Below are 20,785 nucleotides of genomic sequence, written 5' to 3'. Positions count from 1 at the left end.
AGTGGGTCGGTGCAGGCTCGATGGGCGAATGTCCTCCTTCTGCACTATATGTTCTATGTTTTCAATGCCGAACGCAAACGAGTTATACAGTTCAATGGCTTGTGGACCTGCCACCGTTAGCAGCAACATGGGTTGCCTTTCATCAGGCTGGGCCTGGAAGCCTGGGGCGAAACATAGAGTTTGAACTGCTGCTTGAAATAGCTGCCAGTTTTCATCTACATAACCGGATATCTGAAGGTGACAAGGGGCTCTCAGCCCGTCCATCTCGGGCTTCAGCATTCTGTAGTTTGTTGAGTCGACTCAGAGTGCACTTCACCAGATCGCTCTGTCCACCGATTTCCTAACTTTGTCACTGCCATCGTTATCTTTTAATCTTCAGCACACTTGGTACCATGTTTTGTTTGGTCTTCTATACCTTGCAAAGGACTTCACCAAACACCTAGAATTTTAAAAATTTTTTAGAGTATCCAATTCATTTTTTCCAATTAAGGGGCAATTTAGCGTGGCCAATCCACCTACCCTGCAGATTTTTGGGTTGTGGGGGGGTGAAACCCACGGGGAGAATGTGAAAACTCCACATGGACAGTGAACCAGGGCTGGGATTGAACCTGGGACCTCGGCGCCGTGAGGCTGCAGTGCTAACCACTCAAACACCTAGACTTGTCCAAATCAGGATATTTATTGAATCACACATGGTAAGATTACGATCTGTTACAGAGCAAGTTATCATGAAGTTTATTTGTACTCCTCTGGAACTACACCTAGCATGACTGTTCATCTGTATGTCTTACTACCATCTCCTACAATCATCTGGTGATTGCCGGACATGTCTCCACTTATATGGGAGTTCTTAGTCACATGACCACGGTCTGGAGACTGCATGGTGTGTCTGCACCACCACCTGCTGGTTGGAGGTTGCACACTATCCATCTATGATATTGCTTACAGGCATATCACCACAGGGACAAGAACAGCATTGGGATAGAGTTAGTCGGCACTGCTGGAGAAAGATGCCAACTGTGTGCATATGGCACTTTATGTGCCACTATTAGCACCCTTCTTAGGTTTGATCCTCCCCATTTACATTCCTTTCATCTTGTCTTCGAAACCTATCGCTGGCCCCCAACCAGCCCCACTGCTCTACCCACCCCACTACAGTATAAATCTGATCCCATTCCCATCTAGCTTTGACAAAAATAATCTAACTATTTCCACTTCATGTTCAATGGCATGAACCCACATCAGCATCCTGGCGTGCTACAATTTTCATAAAACTTAATTAATCCAGCCACATAATACTTCGGCTACAGGAGCAGGTCAGGGTCTATGGTGACTAACCCCCTGCATCCCCAAAGCCTTTTCGCGATCTACAAGGCAGCAATTTGGAGTATAATTGAACACATTCCACATGCCTAGTGCCATATGAGAAGGGGTGCCCTATCCTCAAGGGATTCATGAGAAGAAGGACAATGGAAGGGGAATTCTGATACCACAAGTATACAATACAAGCTGTGCATTATATGATTTATTGCATGAACAACTTGACATTCATCTATGTACTAGCCTGGGCCTTGTAAGAATTGGGACAAGAAGTTGAGGTTAAATTCTGGAAGGCTTGGAATTTGATGGATTTTCTGATTAGCATCAATGTAATGTACTTATCCCAGAGATGTTTCTGCCTGTTAGGTTTGTAATGTGGCCTTTGCATTGTTTGCACCTTGACATGGCTTCCTTTGGAGAATCACTGTGTCTCATTTGCATTTTAAAAAAATTGGTCGAAGCAATAGACTGGTTTCAGGGAATTTGTTTCAATCATTTTCCTTCATGGGCAGCGTGGTAGGGGCACAGTGGTTAGCACAGATGCCTCATGCCGACGAGTACCCAGGTTCGATCCCAGCCCCAGGTCACCTGTCCATGTGGAGTTTGCACATTCTCCCCGTGTCTGCGTGGGTCTCACCCCCACAACCCAAAGATCTGCAGGGTAGGTGGATTCACCATGCTAAATTCCCCCTTAATTGGAAAAAGAATTGGGCACTTGAAATTTAAAAAAATAATAATTTTCCCTCTTTTTTACTGAAGGAATCTCGTTGCCATGTAAACCTCAGGAAGAGTGCTTCACTTAGCTTTGCATTCTAAGCTGAGTTTTCTTGTGATTAATGCATATTTAAAAAAAATTAATTTTACTATGAGTGTGCTAGACAGAACTATAATTAGCTGCAATATCTCTTTGTATTGAACCTTTTCAAGTCACTGAGACATATTCAGCGTCTTGCCAAACGGTTCTATTTTAATTTTTCTATCTCTGAGACAAATGAATAAAATTACAGTTGGTCCTTGGAATACAATTTGCAGAATGAGGTGAAAAGTATATTTGACACAACGGATTAAAAAATATTTGAAGATTTGGGCAGTAAGCAGATGAGAGCTGTTGACTTTTAAGTTTTGATTTTACAATTACATAATGCTTACAAATTATACATTTTAGAAAATCTGTCATTACTTACTAATGTAATACAATACAAAATGTTAATTTTGATTGCTAATTTAATACAAAATGTTAATTTTTATGATTTCTGTTTGAGATTAATATAACAAAACAGTAATTGAAGTTGGAATTGATAGATTTTCCTGCCAATGCAGTGCTGACTATTATTTTGATAATATATTCTCTTCAGGTGATAAAACAAAATTGCTTGAATAAATCAGTGAGATGCTTTCTGGATGTTCAGAGCTCTTAGAACATGTCTGTTATTGATACATAAACACAGACCTCAGATAGTGCATGACCTCACTAGATTAAGAGGTTTATTGATCTATGCAACTTAAGCAGCAGTACTCCATTACCAAGAGGCGTGGTTTCTAAAGATGAAGTTAAGTTCACCTATTACGTAACCTTCAACTTCCCGAAGTTGCTGTGTGATTTATTACTTGTGTAGTCAGCAGTTGGTGAAATCACTCACTCTGACAAGTCCATCATTTTCAGCACTATGGGTCACAAGAAAAAAGATACAATAAATGTGAAAAAGGCATTGCTCCATAATTACTCTGTCATTCATTTTTATTTAACAAAAGTCTTGATGACGTCTTCAAAACCTTCCCTTGAAGGAATTGAGAGATCATTTTGATGATATTTGAAAAATGGTTATAAATATTACAAAATTCCAGGTGAGCATGTATTATCAGCCAAATATTTATAATCAGTCAATATAGGGGAAAATTTATTTAGGCCCGATAATTGACGTGGACCTCACAATGCACAGTTACTCCGCACCCAATCCTGCAGAGGCTGATAGCATGCAAACTTTGTGCAGTCTGCTTACCAACATGATTATATTGTGAGTCCAGTAGAAAGCACAGTGTTGACTGTCTGCACACTCAGCAGGGGGCTCACCATCATGCATGGATAGCATGTCATGCAGCTAGCCTGCACTTCTTAAAGACAGTCTGTCCTCTTAAAGGGGAGATGCACTCAAGGTATAGTAGCTGCTGCAACAATGTTTGAAAGGCCTTGTGGAAGAAAAAGGACAAGTAATAGAACTGAAAGAGAGTTACCAGGTTCTCAGATACATGCTGCATGCTTTAGTGATGGAGGTATAAAGCAGGAGACCTACGTTAGAATGGCATGGTGGCACAGTGGTTACCACTGCTGCCTCACAGCGCCAGGGACCCGGGTTCAATTCTGGCCTCAGGTGAATGTCTGTGTGGAGTTTGCACGTTCTCCACCCAAATTTGTGGGTTTTCTCTGGGGGTTCGGTTTCCTCCCACAGTCCAAAGATGTGCAGGTTAGGTGGAGTGGACCATGCTAAATTGCCCCTTAGTGTTCAAAGTTTAGGTGGGGTTAATGGGTGATGGGGATGGGGCAGAGAATTGGGCCTAGGTAGGGTGCTTGTTTGGAGGGTCGGTGTAGACTCAATAGACTGAGTGGCTTCCTTCTGCATTGTCGGGATTATGATTCGATGACCTTGTTTTTACAAGGTGCCAGGAGCCCTCAAAGCACGTCCTGCAAAGAGAATGGGTGTAGGTGGCTACTGGACTCTTCTGTGGTCAATTCCTGGGGTCTGGCTTGAGGATCTGTTCGGAAAAGTTCAGTTACTTCAAAAGGTTGGTCAAGATCAGTGAATACACCCTCAAATTCCCATTGTTTGGTATGAAATGCAAGCTGGAAATGGTGTGACCATGGACTTCATGCTTGCCACTCCACCCTTTTCTCTCCAATCCTCCCCTTTTGCACTTTTGTTTTCAGATGCCCAAGAATTGCTATCTGGCCTATGCAGCCTCACTATCAATGGTGGAAGCAACATCAGACCTCTGATAGATAAATGCTGTCATTGATCTGACAATCACTAGGTCAGCTACTGACAAAGTACGCACTTTAGAGGGTAGTATATAATTGGGATTGACATGTGGCAAATCGGTGGACGATGAGATCATACAGGAGTTCTGATGCAGGGGATTCGGAGAAGGATTGCAATGGGGCAGCACAAAAGAGATTTTAAAAAAATATTTAGAGCACACAATTCATTTTTTCCAATTAAGGGGCAATTTAGCGTGTTCAATTCACCTACCTTGCACATCTTTGTGTTGTGGGGGTGAAACCCATGCAAACACAGGGAGAATGTGCAATCTCCACACAGACAGTGACCGAGAGCCGGGATCGAACCGGGGACCTCGCTACCGTGAGACTGCAGTGCTACCACTGCGCCACCATGCTGCCCTACAAAAGAGAATTCTGACGGACATACACATAGAGATGCTTGGTGCAGAACCTGTGACAGAATCTCTTGTCACTGTCAAGGCACATGGTGGAGTCTGGTTCCAAATTGGTACAGGCCTTTGCACTGAGGTTGGATTACATCCTTTCCATTTTGAAAGTGGCATCAAATTCCATTGCACCATTTGCAACTTAGTTATGAAGCAACATCTGGAACAAAACTTGTGTATTGTTGAAAAAAGCGGCAAAGTACTGATCGTGCCCAACTAGCCCTTGCTTGCAAAACTCAAAACCTGGGCCGAAACTTTCCGGCCGAACCCACCGGCGGGATCATTCGGGACACTGATGGTGAATCCCTGCCGTAGCGCTCCCCAATTGTGGGCCATCTCCACATCACCGTGAAACACGTGGTGGAAGGTGCAGAAAATGCAACACAATGTGCAGCATTAGATGATATTCTGAAATTGGAAAAAAGAACAAATTGAACAAAGAAAAGTACAGCACAGGATCCAAGCCTGTACCGATCATGATGTAATAACTAAAAAAAAACTTCCGCCCTTACTCGGTCTGCATCCCTCTATTTCCTCCCTATTCATGTATCCATCCAGATGCTTCTTGAATATTGCTAATGGGCCTGCTTCCATTGCATACTCTGGCAGTGCGTTCCAGGCATCCACCAATCTTTGCTTGAAAAAGTTACCACACAAATCTCCCTTAAACTTTTCCCCTCTTTCCTTGAACCTGTGCCCCCATGTAATTGACATTTCCTGCCTTAGAACATAAGAACATAAGAATTAGGAGCAGGAGAAGGCTATCTGGCCCCTCGAGCCTGCTCCGCCATTCAATGAGATCATGGCTGATCTTTTGTGGACTTAGCTCCACTTTCCGGCCCAAACACCATAACCCTTAATCCCTTTATTCTTCAAAAAATGATCTATCTTTATCTTAAAAACATTTAATGAAGGAGCCTCAACTGCTTCACTGGGTAAGGAATTCCATAGATTCACAATTGCAGCATAACCTCCCTAGTCTTAAACTCCATCCCTCTAGTAATGAAGGACAAAATTCCATTTGCCTTCTTAAACAGCCATTGCACCTGTAAACCAACGTTTTTGCACTAGCACACCCAGGTCTCTCTGCACAGCAGCATGTTTTAATATTTTGCCATTTAAATAATAATCCCTTTTGCTGTTATATCTACCAAAATGGATAACCTCACATTTGTCAACATTGTATTCCATAAAATGCCTTGGAAAAAGCCTCTGGCTATCCACCTTGTCTATGCCTCTCATAATTTTGTAGGTCTCTAAAAGGTCTCCCCTCAGCCTCCATCTTTCCAGTGAGTTTATTCAACCTCTCCTCATAGCCAACACCCTCAAGACCAGACAACATCCTGGTGAACCTTCTTTGCAATCTCTCCAAAGCTTTGACGTCCTTCTGATAATGTGGTGACCAGAACTGCACGCAATACTCCAAAAGTGGCCTAACCAAGGTTTTATATTGCTGCAACATGATTTCCCAAGTCCTGATGAATGCAAGCATGTCATGTGCCTTCTTTTTAAAAAAGCTTTAGAGTACCCAATTATTTTTTTCCAATTAAGGGGCAATTTAGCAGAGCCAATCCACCTAACCAGCACATCTTTGTATTGTGGGGGTGAAACCCACGCAGACACGGGGAGAATTTGCAAACTCCACAAGCCATATACCTTCTTAATCACTCTGGCCACCCGTGTTGCCACTTTTAGGGAACTGTGGACCTGCACGCCCATATCCCTCCGTATGTTAATTTTCCTAAGGGTTCTGCCATTTACAGTATAATTCATACCTAGATCTGATCCTCCAAAATGCATCACCTCACATTTGTTCGGATTAAACTCCATCTGCCATTTCTGTGCCCAGGTCTCCAATCTAGGCAGCACGGTAGCATGGTGGTTAGCATAAATGCTTCACAGCTCCAGGGTCCCAGGTTCGATTCCCGGCTGGGTCACTGTCTGTGCGGAGTCTGCACGTCCTCCCCGTGTGTGCGTGGGTTTCCTCCGGGTGCTCCGGTTTCCTCCCACAGTCCAAAGATGTGCGGGTTAGGTGGATTGGCCATGCTAAATTGCCCGTAGTGTCCTAAAAAGTAAGGTTAAGGGGGGGGTTGTTGGGTTACGGTATAGGATGGATACGTGGGTTTGAGTGGGGTGATCATTGCTCGGCACAACATCGAGGGCTGAAGGGCCTGTTCTGTGCTGTACTGTTCTATGTTCTATGTTCTATATCCTGTTGCACCCTCTGACAATCTTTGGCACTATCTGCAACTCCGCCAATCTTCATGTCATCTGCAAACTTACTAATCAGACCACTCACATTGTCCTTGAGATCATTTATATATACTACAAACAACAGAGATCCCAGCACTGATCCCTGTGGAACATCACTAGCTACAGATCTCCATTCTGAAAAACATCCTTCCACTGCGACTCTCACTCTCCTATTACCAAGCCAGTTCTGTGTTGATTTAGCCAGCCCACCCCAAATCCCATGTGATTTTAGTTTTTGTGCCAGTTTTCCTTGTGGGACCTTGTCAAAAGCCTTACTAAAGTCCGTATAAACTACATCCACAGCCCTTCCCTCATCAATTTTCTTTGTCACCTCTTCAAAAAACTCGATCAAGTTGGTGAGACATCACCTTCCCCATACAAAACCATGCAGCCTGTCACTAACTAGTCCATTTTCCTCCAAATGTGCAAATATCCTGTCAGTATCTTTTCCAAAAGCTTCCCTTCTATGATATCAGGTGCACTGGCCTATAATTTTCAGAATTATCCCTGCTTCCTTTCTTATGCAAGGGAATAACATTGGCTATTCTCCAGTCCTCTGGAACCTCGCCTGTGGTCAAAGAGGATGTGAAGATATCTGTTAAGGCCCCAGCTATTTCTCACCTTGTCTCCTGCAGTAACCTGGGATAGATACCATCCGGCCCAGGGCCTTGTCTGTCTACTTTAATGCAATTTAGGATACTCATCTCTTCCTTCTTTGATATATTGACATTTCCAAGAGAGTTCACACACCTATCCCTGACCACAACATCCGTCATGTCCTTCTCCCTGGTGAATACTGACATAACGTACTAATTAAGAATTTCACCCACTTCCTGTGGTTCCACGCATAACTACCATCCATTGATCTTGAGTGGGCCTACTCTTTCTCTTGCTACCCTCTTGCTCCTAATATATGCATAAAAAGCCTTTGGATTCTCCTTGACCATGTTTGCTAAAGACATTTCATAGCCCTTTTTAGCCCTCCTAATTCCATGTTTATGTTCCTTCCTACTTTCACTGCTTTACTCCTCAAGGGCTTCATCAGTTTTTAGATGCCTAGACCTATCGTATGCTTCCTTTTTTCTTTTGACTAAGCTTACAATTTCTTTTGTCATCCATGGTTCCTGAATCCTGCCATTTCTATCCTTCATTTTTGAGGGGACATGCCTGTCCTGCACTTTAATCAACTGGTCTTTAAAAACCTATCCATGACAGACGTGGATTGGCCCTCAAATAGCCACTTCCAATCCACATTCCCCAGTTCCTGTCTAATTTGGATGTGAATTGGCCCTCGCCCAATTAAGCACCCTCACCCACGGGCCACTTTTGTTCTTATCCGTGACTACTCGAAATCTTATGGAATTATGGTCGCTGAGTCCAAAATGCTCCCCCCACTGAAACATCTATCACCTGGCCTGGCTCATTCCCCACTACCATGTATAGTATGGCCCCCTCCCTGGTTGGATTGTCAACATACTATATCAAAAAGCCTTCCTGGACACATCAAAGAAATTGCTCTTCATCCGATCCCCTGGCTGTAAGGGATTCCCAGTCAATATGGGAGAAGTTAGTCACCCATCACAACTACCCTGCTTTTTTCACACCTTCTCAGTAACTGACTACACCGCTGTCTCCTGCAGACTGTTGGGAGGTCTACAGTACACTCTCAACATTGTGATTTCACCCTTCTTATTCTTGTGCTCCACCCATAATGCCTCACTACAAGATCCCTCCAATGTGTCCTCCCTCAACACTGCTGCGATCTGCTCCCTAAACAGCAATGCAACTCCCCCACCTCTTTTGTTTCCCCTTCTGTCCAGCCTAAGACAACAATATCCTGGAATGTTAAGCTGCCAGTCCTGTCCCTCCTTTAACCATGTCTCTGTAATTGCAATTACATCATAGTTCAATGCAGTAATCCAGACTCTCAGGTTATCGGTCTTACTTGTTATTCTCCTTGCATTGAAGCAAACGCACTCAAGACCTACAGTCCTGCTGAGTCCTGCAGCTTCCCTCTGCCTGCTCTTACTCTACGTTATGTTTATCTCAGTCTCACTTTTTTCCCAGTCTCTATACTTACTAGCCTGCTGTTCCGGTTCCCACTCCCATGCCACGCTAGTTTAATCCCTCCCGAACAGCACTAGCAAACCTCCCGCCCAGGATATTGGTGCCCCTCCAGTTCAGGTACAACCCGTCCTTCTTGCACAGATCCCACCTTCCCCAGATCCACATATCTAAAGCCTCGCTCCGACACCAGCACTTTAGCCACATGTTCAACTGTACTTTCTCTCTGTTCCAAACCTCACTAGCACGTTGCACAGGGAGTAATCCTGAAATTATTACCCTGGAGTTCCTGCTTTTTAGCTCTAGACCTAACTCCCTGAATTATCCATGAAGTACCTCTACCCTCTTCCTGCCTATGTCATTAGTAACAATGTGAACAATGATATCTGTCTGTTTACACTTCTGTTTCAGGATGCCCTGCAGCTCTTCGAAGGCATCCAGGGCCCTGGCACCAGGAAGGCAACACACCATCCTAGAGTCCTGTTTGCGGCCACAGAATTGCCTGCCTGTGCCCCTGTCTATCGAGTCTCCTACTACTATCACTCGCTTGGACTTAGCCCGACCTGCTCTACAGCAGAACCAGTTGTGGTGCCATAGGCCTGGCTGCTGCTGGTATCTTGCCCTGAGAGGCAATACCCCCCCCCAACAGTATCCAAAATGGTATACCTGTTTAAGAGGGGAAAAGCCACAAGAGGTTCCTGCCTTACCTGCCTGTCTCTCCTGGCGTTTACCCATCTACCTGTTTGAACCTGTGGTTAACAATCCTGATTTTCCAGTGTACCCGAACGGGCGCCGGAGTGCGGCGACGAGGGGATTTACAAAGTAATTTCATTGCAATGTTAATGTAAGTCTACCTGTGACACTAATAAGGATTAAATTATTGTACTAAGAATTACACTGACAATCAAATTAAGATTATCAGTTGGGCTCGCAGTATGACTCACTTACATGTGCTTGAAGCTACATATATTCACAAACAGGGCCCTGTCCTTTGCAGTCAGAAGGAGCATGTCCACACAATTAGGCTTTTTTCAACTGAACAAAATCCTGGGAGACAGCCATTTCCTGATTTATTCCTTCTGGCAATGCCTTGACCAATCATATCTAACCTGCCTAGTTTGAATTTAAACAAAAGCTTGGCAGTTAATTTGCCCCTGGTGCATTCTCCATGGCAATGATTCTACCTGTCAGATTTCAGAGCCTACTTGGCAATCGATCAGGACTCTCTTCTTGTGCAGTATAAATTACTATTGCCTTTACAATTGGTATTCTTGCGAATTTCAATCTGATGAATACAAGATGAAAAGTTTCAACAGCATGGATAGGATTTTGTGGCTCCGCCTAGCACCAGGATCATCTTGTCTCACTGAAAGTCAATGGGTTTTTTGCTGGGCCACTGAATCTCCAATTGGGGTTAGCCACATGGCTACAAAATCCCAGCCCATGTCTCTTTCTTCATCAATACTCAAGTTTTGTATGTGTTATTGGAATTGTTGTTTGATAAAGTTGCACTTGTTTATTTTTGTTGGTAGCTTTTATTTCTGGATTTTTGCCAAGAGGACTCTGGTGGTGCACAGTAGATGAATTGAGAAGTGGGAAATTCTAAAGGTACAGTCATGTGCGGAAGAGGTCTCAAGGGATTTTGTGTATCTACGCACGAACAGCATGTCTGGTGGTAAGGTTTCCTGGATTCCTCCTATCTTCCCCTCTTCTTTCTCCCCCTCCAAAAGCCTGGTAGAAAGAGCTGTAGCCTCATGGAAGCAAAGTTGAGGAGGATGAAGAAGTCCACTACTAATTTTGAGATGTACTCAAACGTCTACTGGACTCATCTGTGCATGGTGCACATAAACTGTATGTCCATCAAGTTGCTGTTGTACATCTCCCCATTGATATGTCAGCCCATACGTGTGGGCAATCAGTGGCATCCTGCACCATTGTGAATTTCAGCAGACTAGCAAAGTTACATGCCCATTCTTCCTCTAGTAAGAACAAAGTAAGATAATTAAGTTGCCTCTGTCACCTTCCTAATGCAGTGAAGCATGGAAAACTATGAAATATTGGAAAACTTGCCTACTCCCATCTGGAAGGACCAGGAAGCATAAAAATTGAGGACACAGTTGTCTTCATAGCAACTGGCACATCCTCCTCAGGTCCAGTTGCAATGGGAAGTGCTGGTAAGTTTTTACTTCCTTGGTAAAATATGGGCACTTCAAACACTGCTCCTAGCTGAGGCGAAAGTAGAACTGCTCTCAGAAGACCCTGAAGAGATAGGGCCTTCATTAAGAACTCCCTTCTTCCTCCTCCCTCTAAATACTAGCTTTCTTACTCGGCTCACTCTGCATGATCTACAAGAGGGGCTGCAATTATAACCGCCACTAATGTGGGTCCAAAACTAATGTGGGTTTATTACAAATGGAATCAGGAAAATTTAAAATGGACATTAAGAAAATGACAGAAACTAAATAAATACTTTGTGCCTGTGCTCACAGAGGAAAATACTAAAAACATCTCAAAAATAATGGAGAATCAAGTGGGGACTAGTTTTAACAAAGAACTGTGAGATATTAATATTTCTAAAAAACACTGAGAGAAATTAATGGATTTGATCCATTGTATTGTGCCCATAGTCTCCCAAATGGAAAATCCCAGCCCTGGCAGAGAGAGTGCCAGGGTACCATCCTGCCCCGTCCCTGAACACCCAGGGTTCTCTAATGACCTGGGATAACCCCCAGGTGCCATTACGACTAGTCCATATTTGTGGAAAGCAGTACAGAATGCCACCTTGGTGAGGTCGCCCAGGTGCAGCTGTGAGGTCCTGGGCGCCGAGAGAATCCTGTAAACGCAGCCAGATCACGCCCAATGAGGGTGAGATCCAGATCGTGATGTCTTACAAGATTTTGTTAAATATTGCGAGGCGATTCGAGAGTCGCAAATCCTGCAAGAGGCCTCTTGCAAGATTCAATGGCCTTGTCCAGACACCAAGTCGGTTTCACCCAAGGTTCTCCCACCGGAGCGGAGTTACACCTGATTCGCAATCCTTAGCCATGCAAATAATGGGATTCCCTCGATAATCCCTCGCAATCCTCGTCATGCAGTAACTTTGAAGTGGTTAGCTAGAAACTAACAACGCTTATCTCTGAAGTGGTCTAGGAGCTGTCAATCAAAGCTTGATGTTTATAAACATTGCACACTTCAAAGTTACTCAACGATGACATGAGATGAATGGAACAATGCTGACACAGGTGGGAGTTCTGTGGAAGCTGTCAATCACAGCCTAGTAAAATCAGTATCAAAGAGAAATGAATGAATGGCTTGCTGAACAAAGATCTGAGGGGTTTGAAACACAGCTGACTGTTTTTCTCTTTCCAGGAATTGACAGGTGCTGCTTCCTGTGTATGAGCCAGGTGATCCTGCATTGTTGGATTGCAGTTGGGGTGGTGGTGTGGGGGACATGGGGTAGTGGGAGAGGTAGGTAGTTGGGTGGTTTGGAGGTAGTTGGGTGCTGCGGTTGGGGTCATGTGGGGATGGTGTGGGGTTGTACCATGGATGTCTTAGGGACACCGCAATTCTGTGTGAGCTCACTTTGTTCCTCGATGCCCACCTCTGCCTTGGTAACTGCCCTCTCCTGGGCCCACCAACCAGGTCCAGTGCCCTCCGTTCCGTGATGGGGAGGGGCCTCAGGTATGGCGGGCCCTCTCCTGCTTTTTCTCTCCCTGCAGTTGTGCACCTTCTTCTCCTGGGCGGGTGGGGGGGTGGGGGGAGGGAGGGTGGAAACAGAAAATGTACAGTGTTAAGCAGTCGCATGCTGGCGGTGCTTATAAACAGGGAACCCAGCCATGGCGGCCGGTATGGGTGCTCGCATGTGGTGCTGGATGGGGTGCAAGCAGACTGCTAGCGGGTGGAGTTCGGTCACCCTCTGGGAATAGTGGGTTGGGGATTACGGGTATGCGGACCGTGAGTCTTTAATTGGAGTTGAAGCATGTGAGAAGCTGCAGGTAGTCTGACGAGTCTTTAGTGCAGACAGTACTGCAACAAGCCCTCATCTCTCGGGAGGCTCCATACTGAATGATTTCCCTGCAATTTTCCTAGGTTTTGGTGCGTTGCCATACACATATAAGATTCAATTGTAGAAAGATGCGAAGCTGGTGATTCATGCGCCGGGACATGTACCAGCACTATTCAGGAATAAACTAAAGGCAGAGCTAGAGAGAATGACAGCTTTGGTGACATTAAGCATATTGAAGTGCCTACAGACTCGGTGAATTCCATGGCCTATGTAAAGAAGCACAATGGAGACTTAAGAATCTGCAATGATCCGAAGGATTTGAATCACAATACTAAAAGGGAACATTATACCAAAAAGGGAGGAGATAACATGTGAAATGGCAGGAGCAACCTGCTTCAGCAAATTGGACGCATCACAAGGCTTCTGGCAACTTAAACTAGATAAAGAAAGCACTAAATTGTACACATTCAGCACACCCTTTGGGACTGGGCAGCATGGTAGCACTGCGGTTAGAACTGCCACTTCACAGCACCAGGGTCCCAAGATCGATTCCCGGCTTGCAGCACTGTCTGTGCGGAGTCTGCACATTCTCCCTGTGTCTGCGTGAGTTTCCTCCAGGTGCACCGGTTTCCTCTCACAAGTCCCAAAAGACGTGCTTGTTAGGTGAATTAGACATTCTGAATTCTCCCTCAGTGTACCTGAACAGGCGCCAGTGTGTGGCGACGTGTGTAGAATGATCCGGATAAAAATGGCCGAACGAAACCTCACAGTTATACTGTATCATATCTGTCTTCAGCCATCTAATTACACCCCAATATAATCCTAATTGGTTTAGGTTAACATCAAATTAATTTGATTTGAGGGTTAGTTGTCACTCATTTAATAGGAAACATAGATTCTTGGGTGAGCTGAAGAATGCGGTTTCAGCACTCTTATCTGTATTGGCTGTTAGCCACCTCGTTGCCATGGAGCTTGCCCTGTCCTTGGTCACTTTATCTTGCAAATGTATTTGTTAGCTGAATAAGAATGCTGTTTTAATCTATCTGCTTCTGTGTTCTGTTGAAGCTATGTTGTGAAATGCTGAATATGTGCTTTGAAATGACCTGAGGTTATGAGTGAGTTTTAAAATGGTATTTAATCGACAAGGGGCTTAATGCTAAATAGCTATCTTTTACCTATAGAAAATAGCTGGCTTCTACAGTCAGCCCTTTGATAGTTCGAAAGGATAAGTGAGATATTATCACAATAAGATAAAAGATACCAACACCACGGCACCAGTTCTGACGTTTGACCCAAAAATACAAAAATCTCAACTGATGCTTCACAGGATGGTTTGGGGGCGGTCTTACTCCAGCAGGACATGGAACGAGACTGGCTTCCAGTGGCGTATGCATCCAGGATGATGTCTGACACTGAGGCAATCAGGAAAAAATGCATCCGGCTCATTAATGGGCTAACGAATTTCCATGATTATGTGTATGGGCTTCCAACCTTCATTGTGGAGACTGACCACCGACCACTGGTAACATTCAGAATGTTCAAATGACCTAACAGCACATCTTTCGGGACTTGTGGGAGGAAACCAGGGCACCTGGAGACAATCCACGCAGTCACAGGGAGAACGTGCAGACTCCTCACAGACAGTGACCCAAGCTGGGAATCGATCCTGGGACCCTGGAGTTGTGAAGCAACAGTGCTACCCACTGTGCTATGGTCAATGATCCTCATGAAGCTGCGTAAGGGGCACTTTGGGGATGGCCAGGGAGACAGTCTATTGGCCATGGATAAACTGTGACATTGAGTTGATGGTGGGAACTGTGAAACGTGCCAAAGATTTCAGCGCATGCAGAGCCAGGAACCTGTGCAGATGGGTGAGACAGTCACAACTTTGTTGGCAGAAGACTGGCATAGATTTTTCCCATTTAATGGAAAGGAGTACTTTTTGATCATAGACTATTTCTCTAACTACCCGGGGATAGCGCAGCTGTCGATTTCTACAGCAAGATGTATCATTATGAATGTCAAAGAACTTTTTGCAGCCACAGCATTCTGAATGTGGCCATGAGTGATAATGGTCCTTGTTTTGACTGCTATGAGTGGACAGAATTTGCGCTGCAGTATGATTTACAACATATTACCTCCAGTACTCACTACCCTCAGTTGAACGACAAGGCTGAAAAGGGCGTGCATATCGTTCAGCAGCTCCTAAAGAAAGCACTAGACAGCCGCGATTATACCTATCTTGCACTCCTGAGCTATTGTTCAGCACTGCTAGTCAATGGCCTCTCACCTGCCCAGATGCTGATGAACAGGCAACTTTGAACAACTTTACCTTGTTTTCCTCATGAGCCCGTGAAACACTCGTAAGCAAGACAATTGACCTTTCAGAAAAAGAGGCAGAAGGGATTCTATGATAGGTCTGCCAAAAGTCTTTAACCTCTGCAGCCGGAGGATATGGTGAGATTAGAAGACTGCAGAGGAAATGGGTACGGCGACAAGCAGGTCCAAACTTGTATCTCATTGTTACGGATGAAGGTGCGGTCTTTAGAAGGAATAGAAGAGCTTTGCTCAAAGTACGGCAACCGTTTGTGATGCAACCACTAGAAGAAGCATGCAGCAGTCCTGAAACATCTGAAGAACATACGGAACAAATACAACAAGAGGATAATACATCAATACACGAGGAACATCAAACTCAAGCAACAAATACTAAAGAAGATGAAGAACCTTTGCAAGTTCAGCAGACACTGAGAAGGTCTGCAAGGATGAGGTGCAAGCCAGAAAGATAGAACTTGTGACAGACTGTAAAAATTCTACAAATAGTTATGCATATTATGGTGAAATGCAAAAATAATTTAATGTATGTAAATAATTTCATTTTCCAAAGGAAAGGGGATGTAGTGATATGCATAAAGCAATTCTGTACATAATGGTATGCACAACCTTCGACCACTAGGTGGCAGTGTAAACCCACCACGTGACCCTGTGGCTAGAAGTTGGGATAGGTTGTGTTGGAGGATAAATGTATTTATGTATTTTGCAGTAGCTTTACAATAGTTAATTAGTGTTCGTAGTTTATTTTCTTTATCCTAGTTATCTTTATCACGCAGTTGTTTCATAATAAATTATTTGAACTAGATGTTCTGTAATCCATCATTCATTGCGGCCAGTCGACAGAACATGACACTTGTTAAGCTCACTATCACCTCAATCCAATGAGGCAAGTCCAACTTTCCAACGTGACATCCGTAAATGACTCAATTTCTAGATTGACCTCATAGAACTTTGATTCACAACTGAACTGAAGATGACCATCCAAGGAAATGCCTTTATTCCAAAATATTTTTTTCATATTTTGGCTATTAATGTAAAGTCAAAATCATTAAGGCAGTAACTTTAACCTAAACCACCTGTGAGAATAATAAGGGTATAAATTGGATGCCCATTTTAGCTGCTGCTTAATTTGACACTCCACTGACTTTAATAGTCGTATTAGAGAAGTGTCTGATATATTCTCATCTTGCTGTCATTGGGTTGTTTCAGTTAAAATTATTCCTTCAACCTTAACATCATAAGCTATCTACTAGAGACCCCTTTACTAACAGATTTGTGTTCAATAGCAGGGGACCATACTGTGGTGTTTAAAACAAAGCCCATTCTCTTCTGCCGAGTTACTCTTCAAAAAAAAAATTGATCATTCTAACTTTGGGTGTTCCATCAAAGCTCAAAGAGCCTTTTTCATTCTCCTGAAGTACTGTCTCCAGCAATTGGTAATCATTAATTAAAAAGTTTATGTATATCCATGTATCAAGATCACACTGTAAACCCTCATGCTGTCTCTTTTCAGGAAAATACCGTTGGCTGGACTCTCTGTTTTTGGGACTATGTCCCCACGCCGTCGTAATAACTGTGGACTTGCACGCCAGAAAACCTGACGTGAAAGGGCCACATATTCCTAACCTTGCAGGGGGCTAGCAGGGACCTGGCGTAAAAATAGGAGCTTTGCTGTAGATACGAGTCCCCGCACTTCCGGGTCGGAGGCCGCGGATGCGCACGGCGGTGGCCTCCAACAGCCATGTCGTGCTCCATGGCGAACTCAGACCGCGGAGCTGGAAATTAATATTAGACAACCCGATCGGCTGCGCGCCTGACCTTGACTGCCCGCCCAAACATTGCCCAGCCATGTATAAGGCCCCCCTACCCTCCGATTGGCCCTCCCTTGTCCCTGGAGCTGCCTTTCTAGTTTCCCGACTGGCAGGACCATGGGTGGTCCATACCGTCGGGACTTTGGCCGGTCGGGGGCGGAGAATGGCGGAGTGGGCCTACAGCAATGGCTGCAGGTAGGGCATACATGGCGCGGCGTACTGCTTTTCAGGGCCCTCAGAATCGGGGAACTAGCGCCAGTCCAGATTCCGTGCAGGGAAATGACTTCTCCGCACCGGCGCCGGCCGCGATTTCGGTGTTGGGTGCGGAGAATCCAGCCCCATATGTTCTTACCATTTGTCTCTCATTTTAAAAAGGAGTAGAGAAACTAGATAAACTGTATAATGTGCTGAAAATGAAGAGTTCAAAGTGTGATGTTTTTTAAAGTTTTGTCATTCCTGTTTTTGCTTTTTGCAACTCACCTGATAACTGAATTTATCGCCAGTGATTCAAGGAAACATAGAAGTTTAAAGAACAAAGGCAACATTTCTTAGTATGCCACATATCTCACTCAATATATATTTATATCATTCATAGCATAATGTACTTACACTTGCCGCTCAATGTTGTTCAGCATTTTCTCAATCTGTGATCTATGGATTTCACCATCTACCATGGCAAGGTAACTGTAGAGGAATCTAAATGTAGTGTAAGGAATTCGACCGCCATCTTCACTCGTGCTTAAAATTTCAAAGGCATACTTCATAGCGTTTGTAATGTTCTGTGAATAAAAAGCAATATCTTTGAGATTTGCATTCCAATATAAATCTATTCTAATGTTGTTCCTTTAAAATTTTTGATTTGGGCCTTCCTGTACTGACACCCTGTAAGAACACTACTCATGATGCCCTATGCTGCTCTTGCTCATGTATTTGCTTTTTTTTGGCCCCTTGTTCCACACTGCAGCCAATCATTGTTTGTCGATGTACCATTTGTCAATGTTCTCTGTTGATTATTCTTTTGACTACTATGTACGTACTGTGCACGTTCCCTCGGCCGCAGAAAAATACTTTTCACTGTACTTCAGTACATGTGACAATAAATCAAATCAAGTCAAATTAAATAAATCAAATCAAATCAAACTAGGCATCCAAGGGATAACTATGAACTATTTTAACAGGCATAAAATTATAGCAAAGGTAATGCTTGAATACCCAATATATTCTCCTGGCACGTAAGGCTCTGCATCAGTAATGTCAACTCATAATATTAACCATGATATCCTTATTTGGAGGATAATATACACATGTACTGGTAAGTAATTATATTGTGGGATCCGGCAGATGGGGCATAATGTGGGAAATATGAACTTGTTCACTTTGACAAGAAGATTGGAAAGAACTCTATGGTACAGATGGATCTGAGTGTCTTGGTACATGACTCACTAAAACTTGGAATGCAGGTGCAGCAAGTTATAGGAAGGCAAAAGGAATGTTGGTTTTTAATGCAAGGGAAATCAAGTATAAAAGTAGGGAAGTTATGCTGCAGTTGTACAGGCATTCACATCTGGAGTATTGTGTGCAGTTTGCTCTCCTTCCTTAAAAAAGGACATAATTGCACTAGAAAGAGTTCAGAGAAGATTCATTCAACTGATTCCCGGGATGAAGGAGTTAAATTATCTGGAATGTTTGACCAGATTGAGCCTCTACCCATTGGAGTTTAGAAGAATTAGAGGTGATTTATTGAAACATGTAAAATTCTGAAGGGACTTTGTCATAATATACACCAGTATATCATGGTGCAGACACACACTGATGGACACACACAGGGACAATCAACATGTACAAACACCGCAGCCAACCACCAGTTAGAATACACACACTATAAAGGCAGAGGGCACCATGGTTTCCGCTCATTCTGGGTGCTGCCTCTGAGTGTAACAAGACCTCATCCAGCCCAGCACAGACTTACAACACGTGCTGAGAGAATCAACTGGTTCGGAACAAGGCTTAGGTCTCTAGTTTAAGTTAGCATCATTTAGACCCACAGTCATCGTGTGTTAGTTAGTTAGAAGTAGTTAATAAAATTGAGTTGAACCTTCATCAGTGTTAGAAGTGTCTGTTCATCTCTCAAGTCTACACTAGCCAACACTTCAGACTTGACAGGGTCAATACTGACAGCATGTTTCTCCTTGTTGGTGAGTCTACAATGGGGGACATAGTTTAAAAATTGGGGGTCTCTCATTTCAGACTGAGATAAAGAGATTTTCTTTTCTTTCAGAGGGTCGTTAGTCATTTGAATTCTCTTCCCAGAGGACAAGTTATTGAATATGTTTAAGGCTGAGTTGGATGTTTGATCAGCAAAGGAATCAACGGTTATGGGGGGGGGGGGGGGGGGGGGGGGGGGGGGGGGGTGCATTCTTGACTAAATTCTAGGGAATCTATCTGGCACCTTTTCCAAAATTAGAATATCCATTTGTAGATGGAGTGCTAAAACTGTGCACCACACTACAGCATAACTATTGCCTTACATGGATTGATCCCTTCCTACTTCTGTATTCAGGAGTGAAATTTTGAAACACCTACATATAAAGGGTGATGGAAGTTTGGAACTTTCTTTCGCAAAGGGCAACTGATTAATTGGAAATCTTAAATCTGAGACTGATAGATTTTTGTTATCCAGAGGTATTAAGGAATATGCAACAATATTTGAGGCAGAATTTTTGCCATTGAGGAAGAAAAAAAAACGAGATCTGTTTTTGGGTCAGAAACTCACCTTTGGTGGGAAACTGATTAAAATTCAGCTTTTCACAGGGGTGGGCCTTTAATTCATATGGAGATGTGTCTCCTACCTGTGGTGATATGCATCACTGTAAATACAGAAGGGGTTAATGTAAGTACACGTAGACGAGCTAGACACTAGAGGGAGCACCAGAGACATGACACACAGACATTCAACCAATAGGGCAGTAAGATAGGACACGACCAATGGGCATTGAAGCTATCTCCATGTCTGGACCTTCCTTTGTCAGAGTGCACATCAAGGAAGCAGCTTATGCTAAGTCAAGGGCACTACAAGACATGGTACCAGTGAGTGACTGTTTCAATCCATATCGTTACAACTCAGCGAACAGTGACAACCAGCAACAACACCCAGGCAAGATGATCGAGAATCCGGTTCCACAACGGCTCAGGTGTTGCGGCAATCTCAGTGAAAACTGGCGTGCATTCAGGAAAAGGTTTGAGATCTTCCTGGTAGCAGCCGACCTACAAGACGTGGCCGATGCTGAAAAGACAGAGCTTCTGCTCACCATCGGTGGTGCCAGAGCAGAAGAAATCTTCAAAACATTCAAGTTCTCCAAAGGGCAAAACAGGAGTGACTTCGAGGCAGTCCTGGACAAATTCGAACAATACTGCGAGGAAAACACAAACAAACCAGTAGAAAACGGTAAGAGAGGCGCCAATACTCACCAGGAGGCAGAGGTCCCGGAGTAAAGAACAACAATTTTGATCGGCGGCCATCTTGGTAAGGTGATGCACATGTGCAGTTGAGAAAAGG

General features: G+C 43.9%; 2 protein-coding genes across 3 annotated transcripts in view; one reads left to right on the top strand and one right to left on the bottom strand.

The window, feature by feature from the left end:
* Nucleotides 1-20,785, top strand: part of kalrna (kalirin RhoGEF kinase a) — a 1,222,490-nt gene that overhangs the window by 54,666 nt on the left and 1,147,039 nt on the right. The gene's annotated exons all lie outside the window — the stretch shown is intronic.
* LOC119961937 (ropporin-1-like) overlaps nt 2,779-20,785 on the bottom strand; it is a 122,809-nt gene continuing 104,802 nt past the window's right edge. For both annotated transcript variants that reach the window (XM_038789524.1, XM_038789525.1), the window contains 2 exons: nt 17,839-18,008; nt 2,779-2,985 (listed from right to left, as the gene is read on the bottom strand). In XM_038789524.1, coding sequence (XP_038645452.1) covers nt 2,937-2,985; nt 17,839-18,008 — 219 coding nt within the window. In that variant the 3' untranslated portion in view covers nt 2,779-2,936. The remainder of the gene's footprint in view (nt 2,986-17,838; nt 18,009-20,785) is intronic.

Source organism: Scyliorhinus canicula, chromosome 2 (genome assembly GCF_902713615.1).
Source record: "Scyliorhinus canicula chromosome 2, sScyCan1.1, whole genome shotgun sequence".
Lineage (NCBI taxonomy): Eukaryota > Metazoa > Chordata > Chondrichthyes > Carcharhiniformes > Scyliorhinidae > Scyliorhinus > Scyliorhinus canicula.
This window is presented reverse-complemented; position numbering and strand designations above follow the sequence as displayed.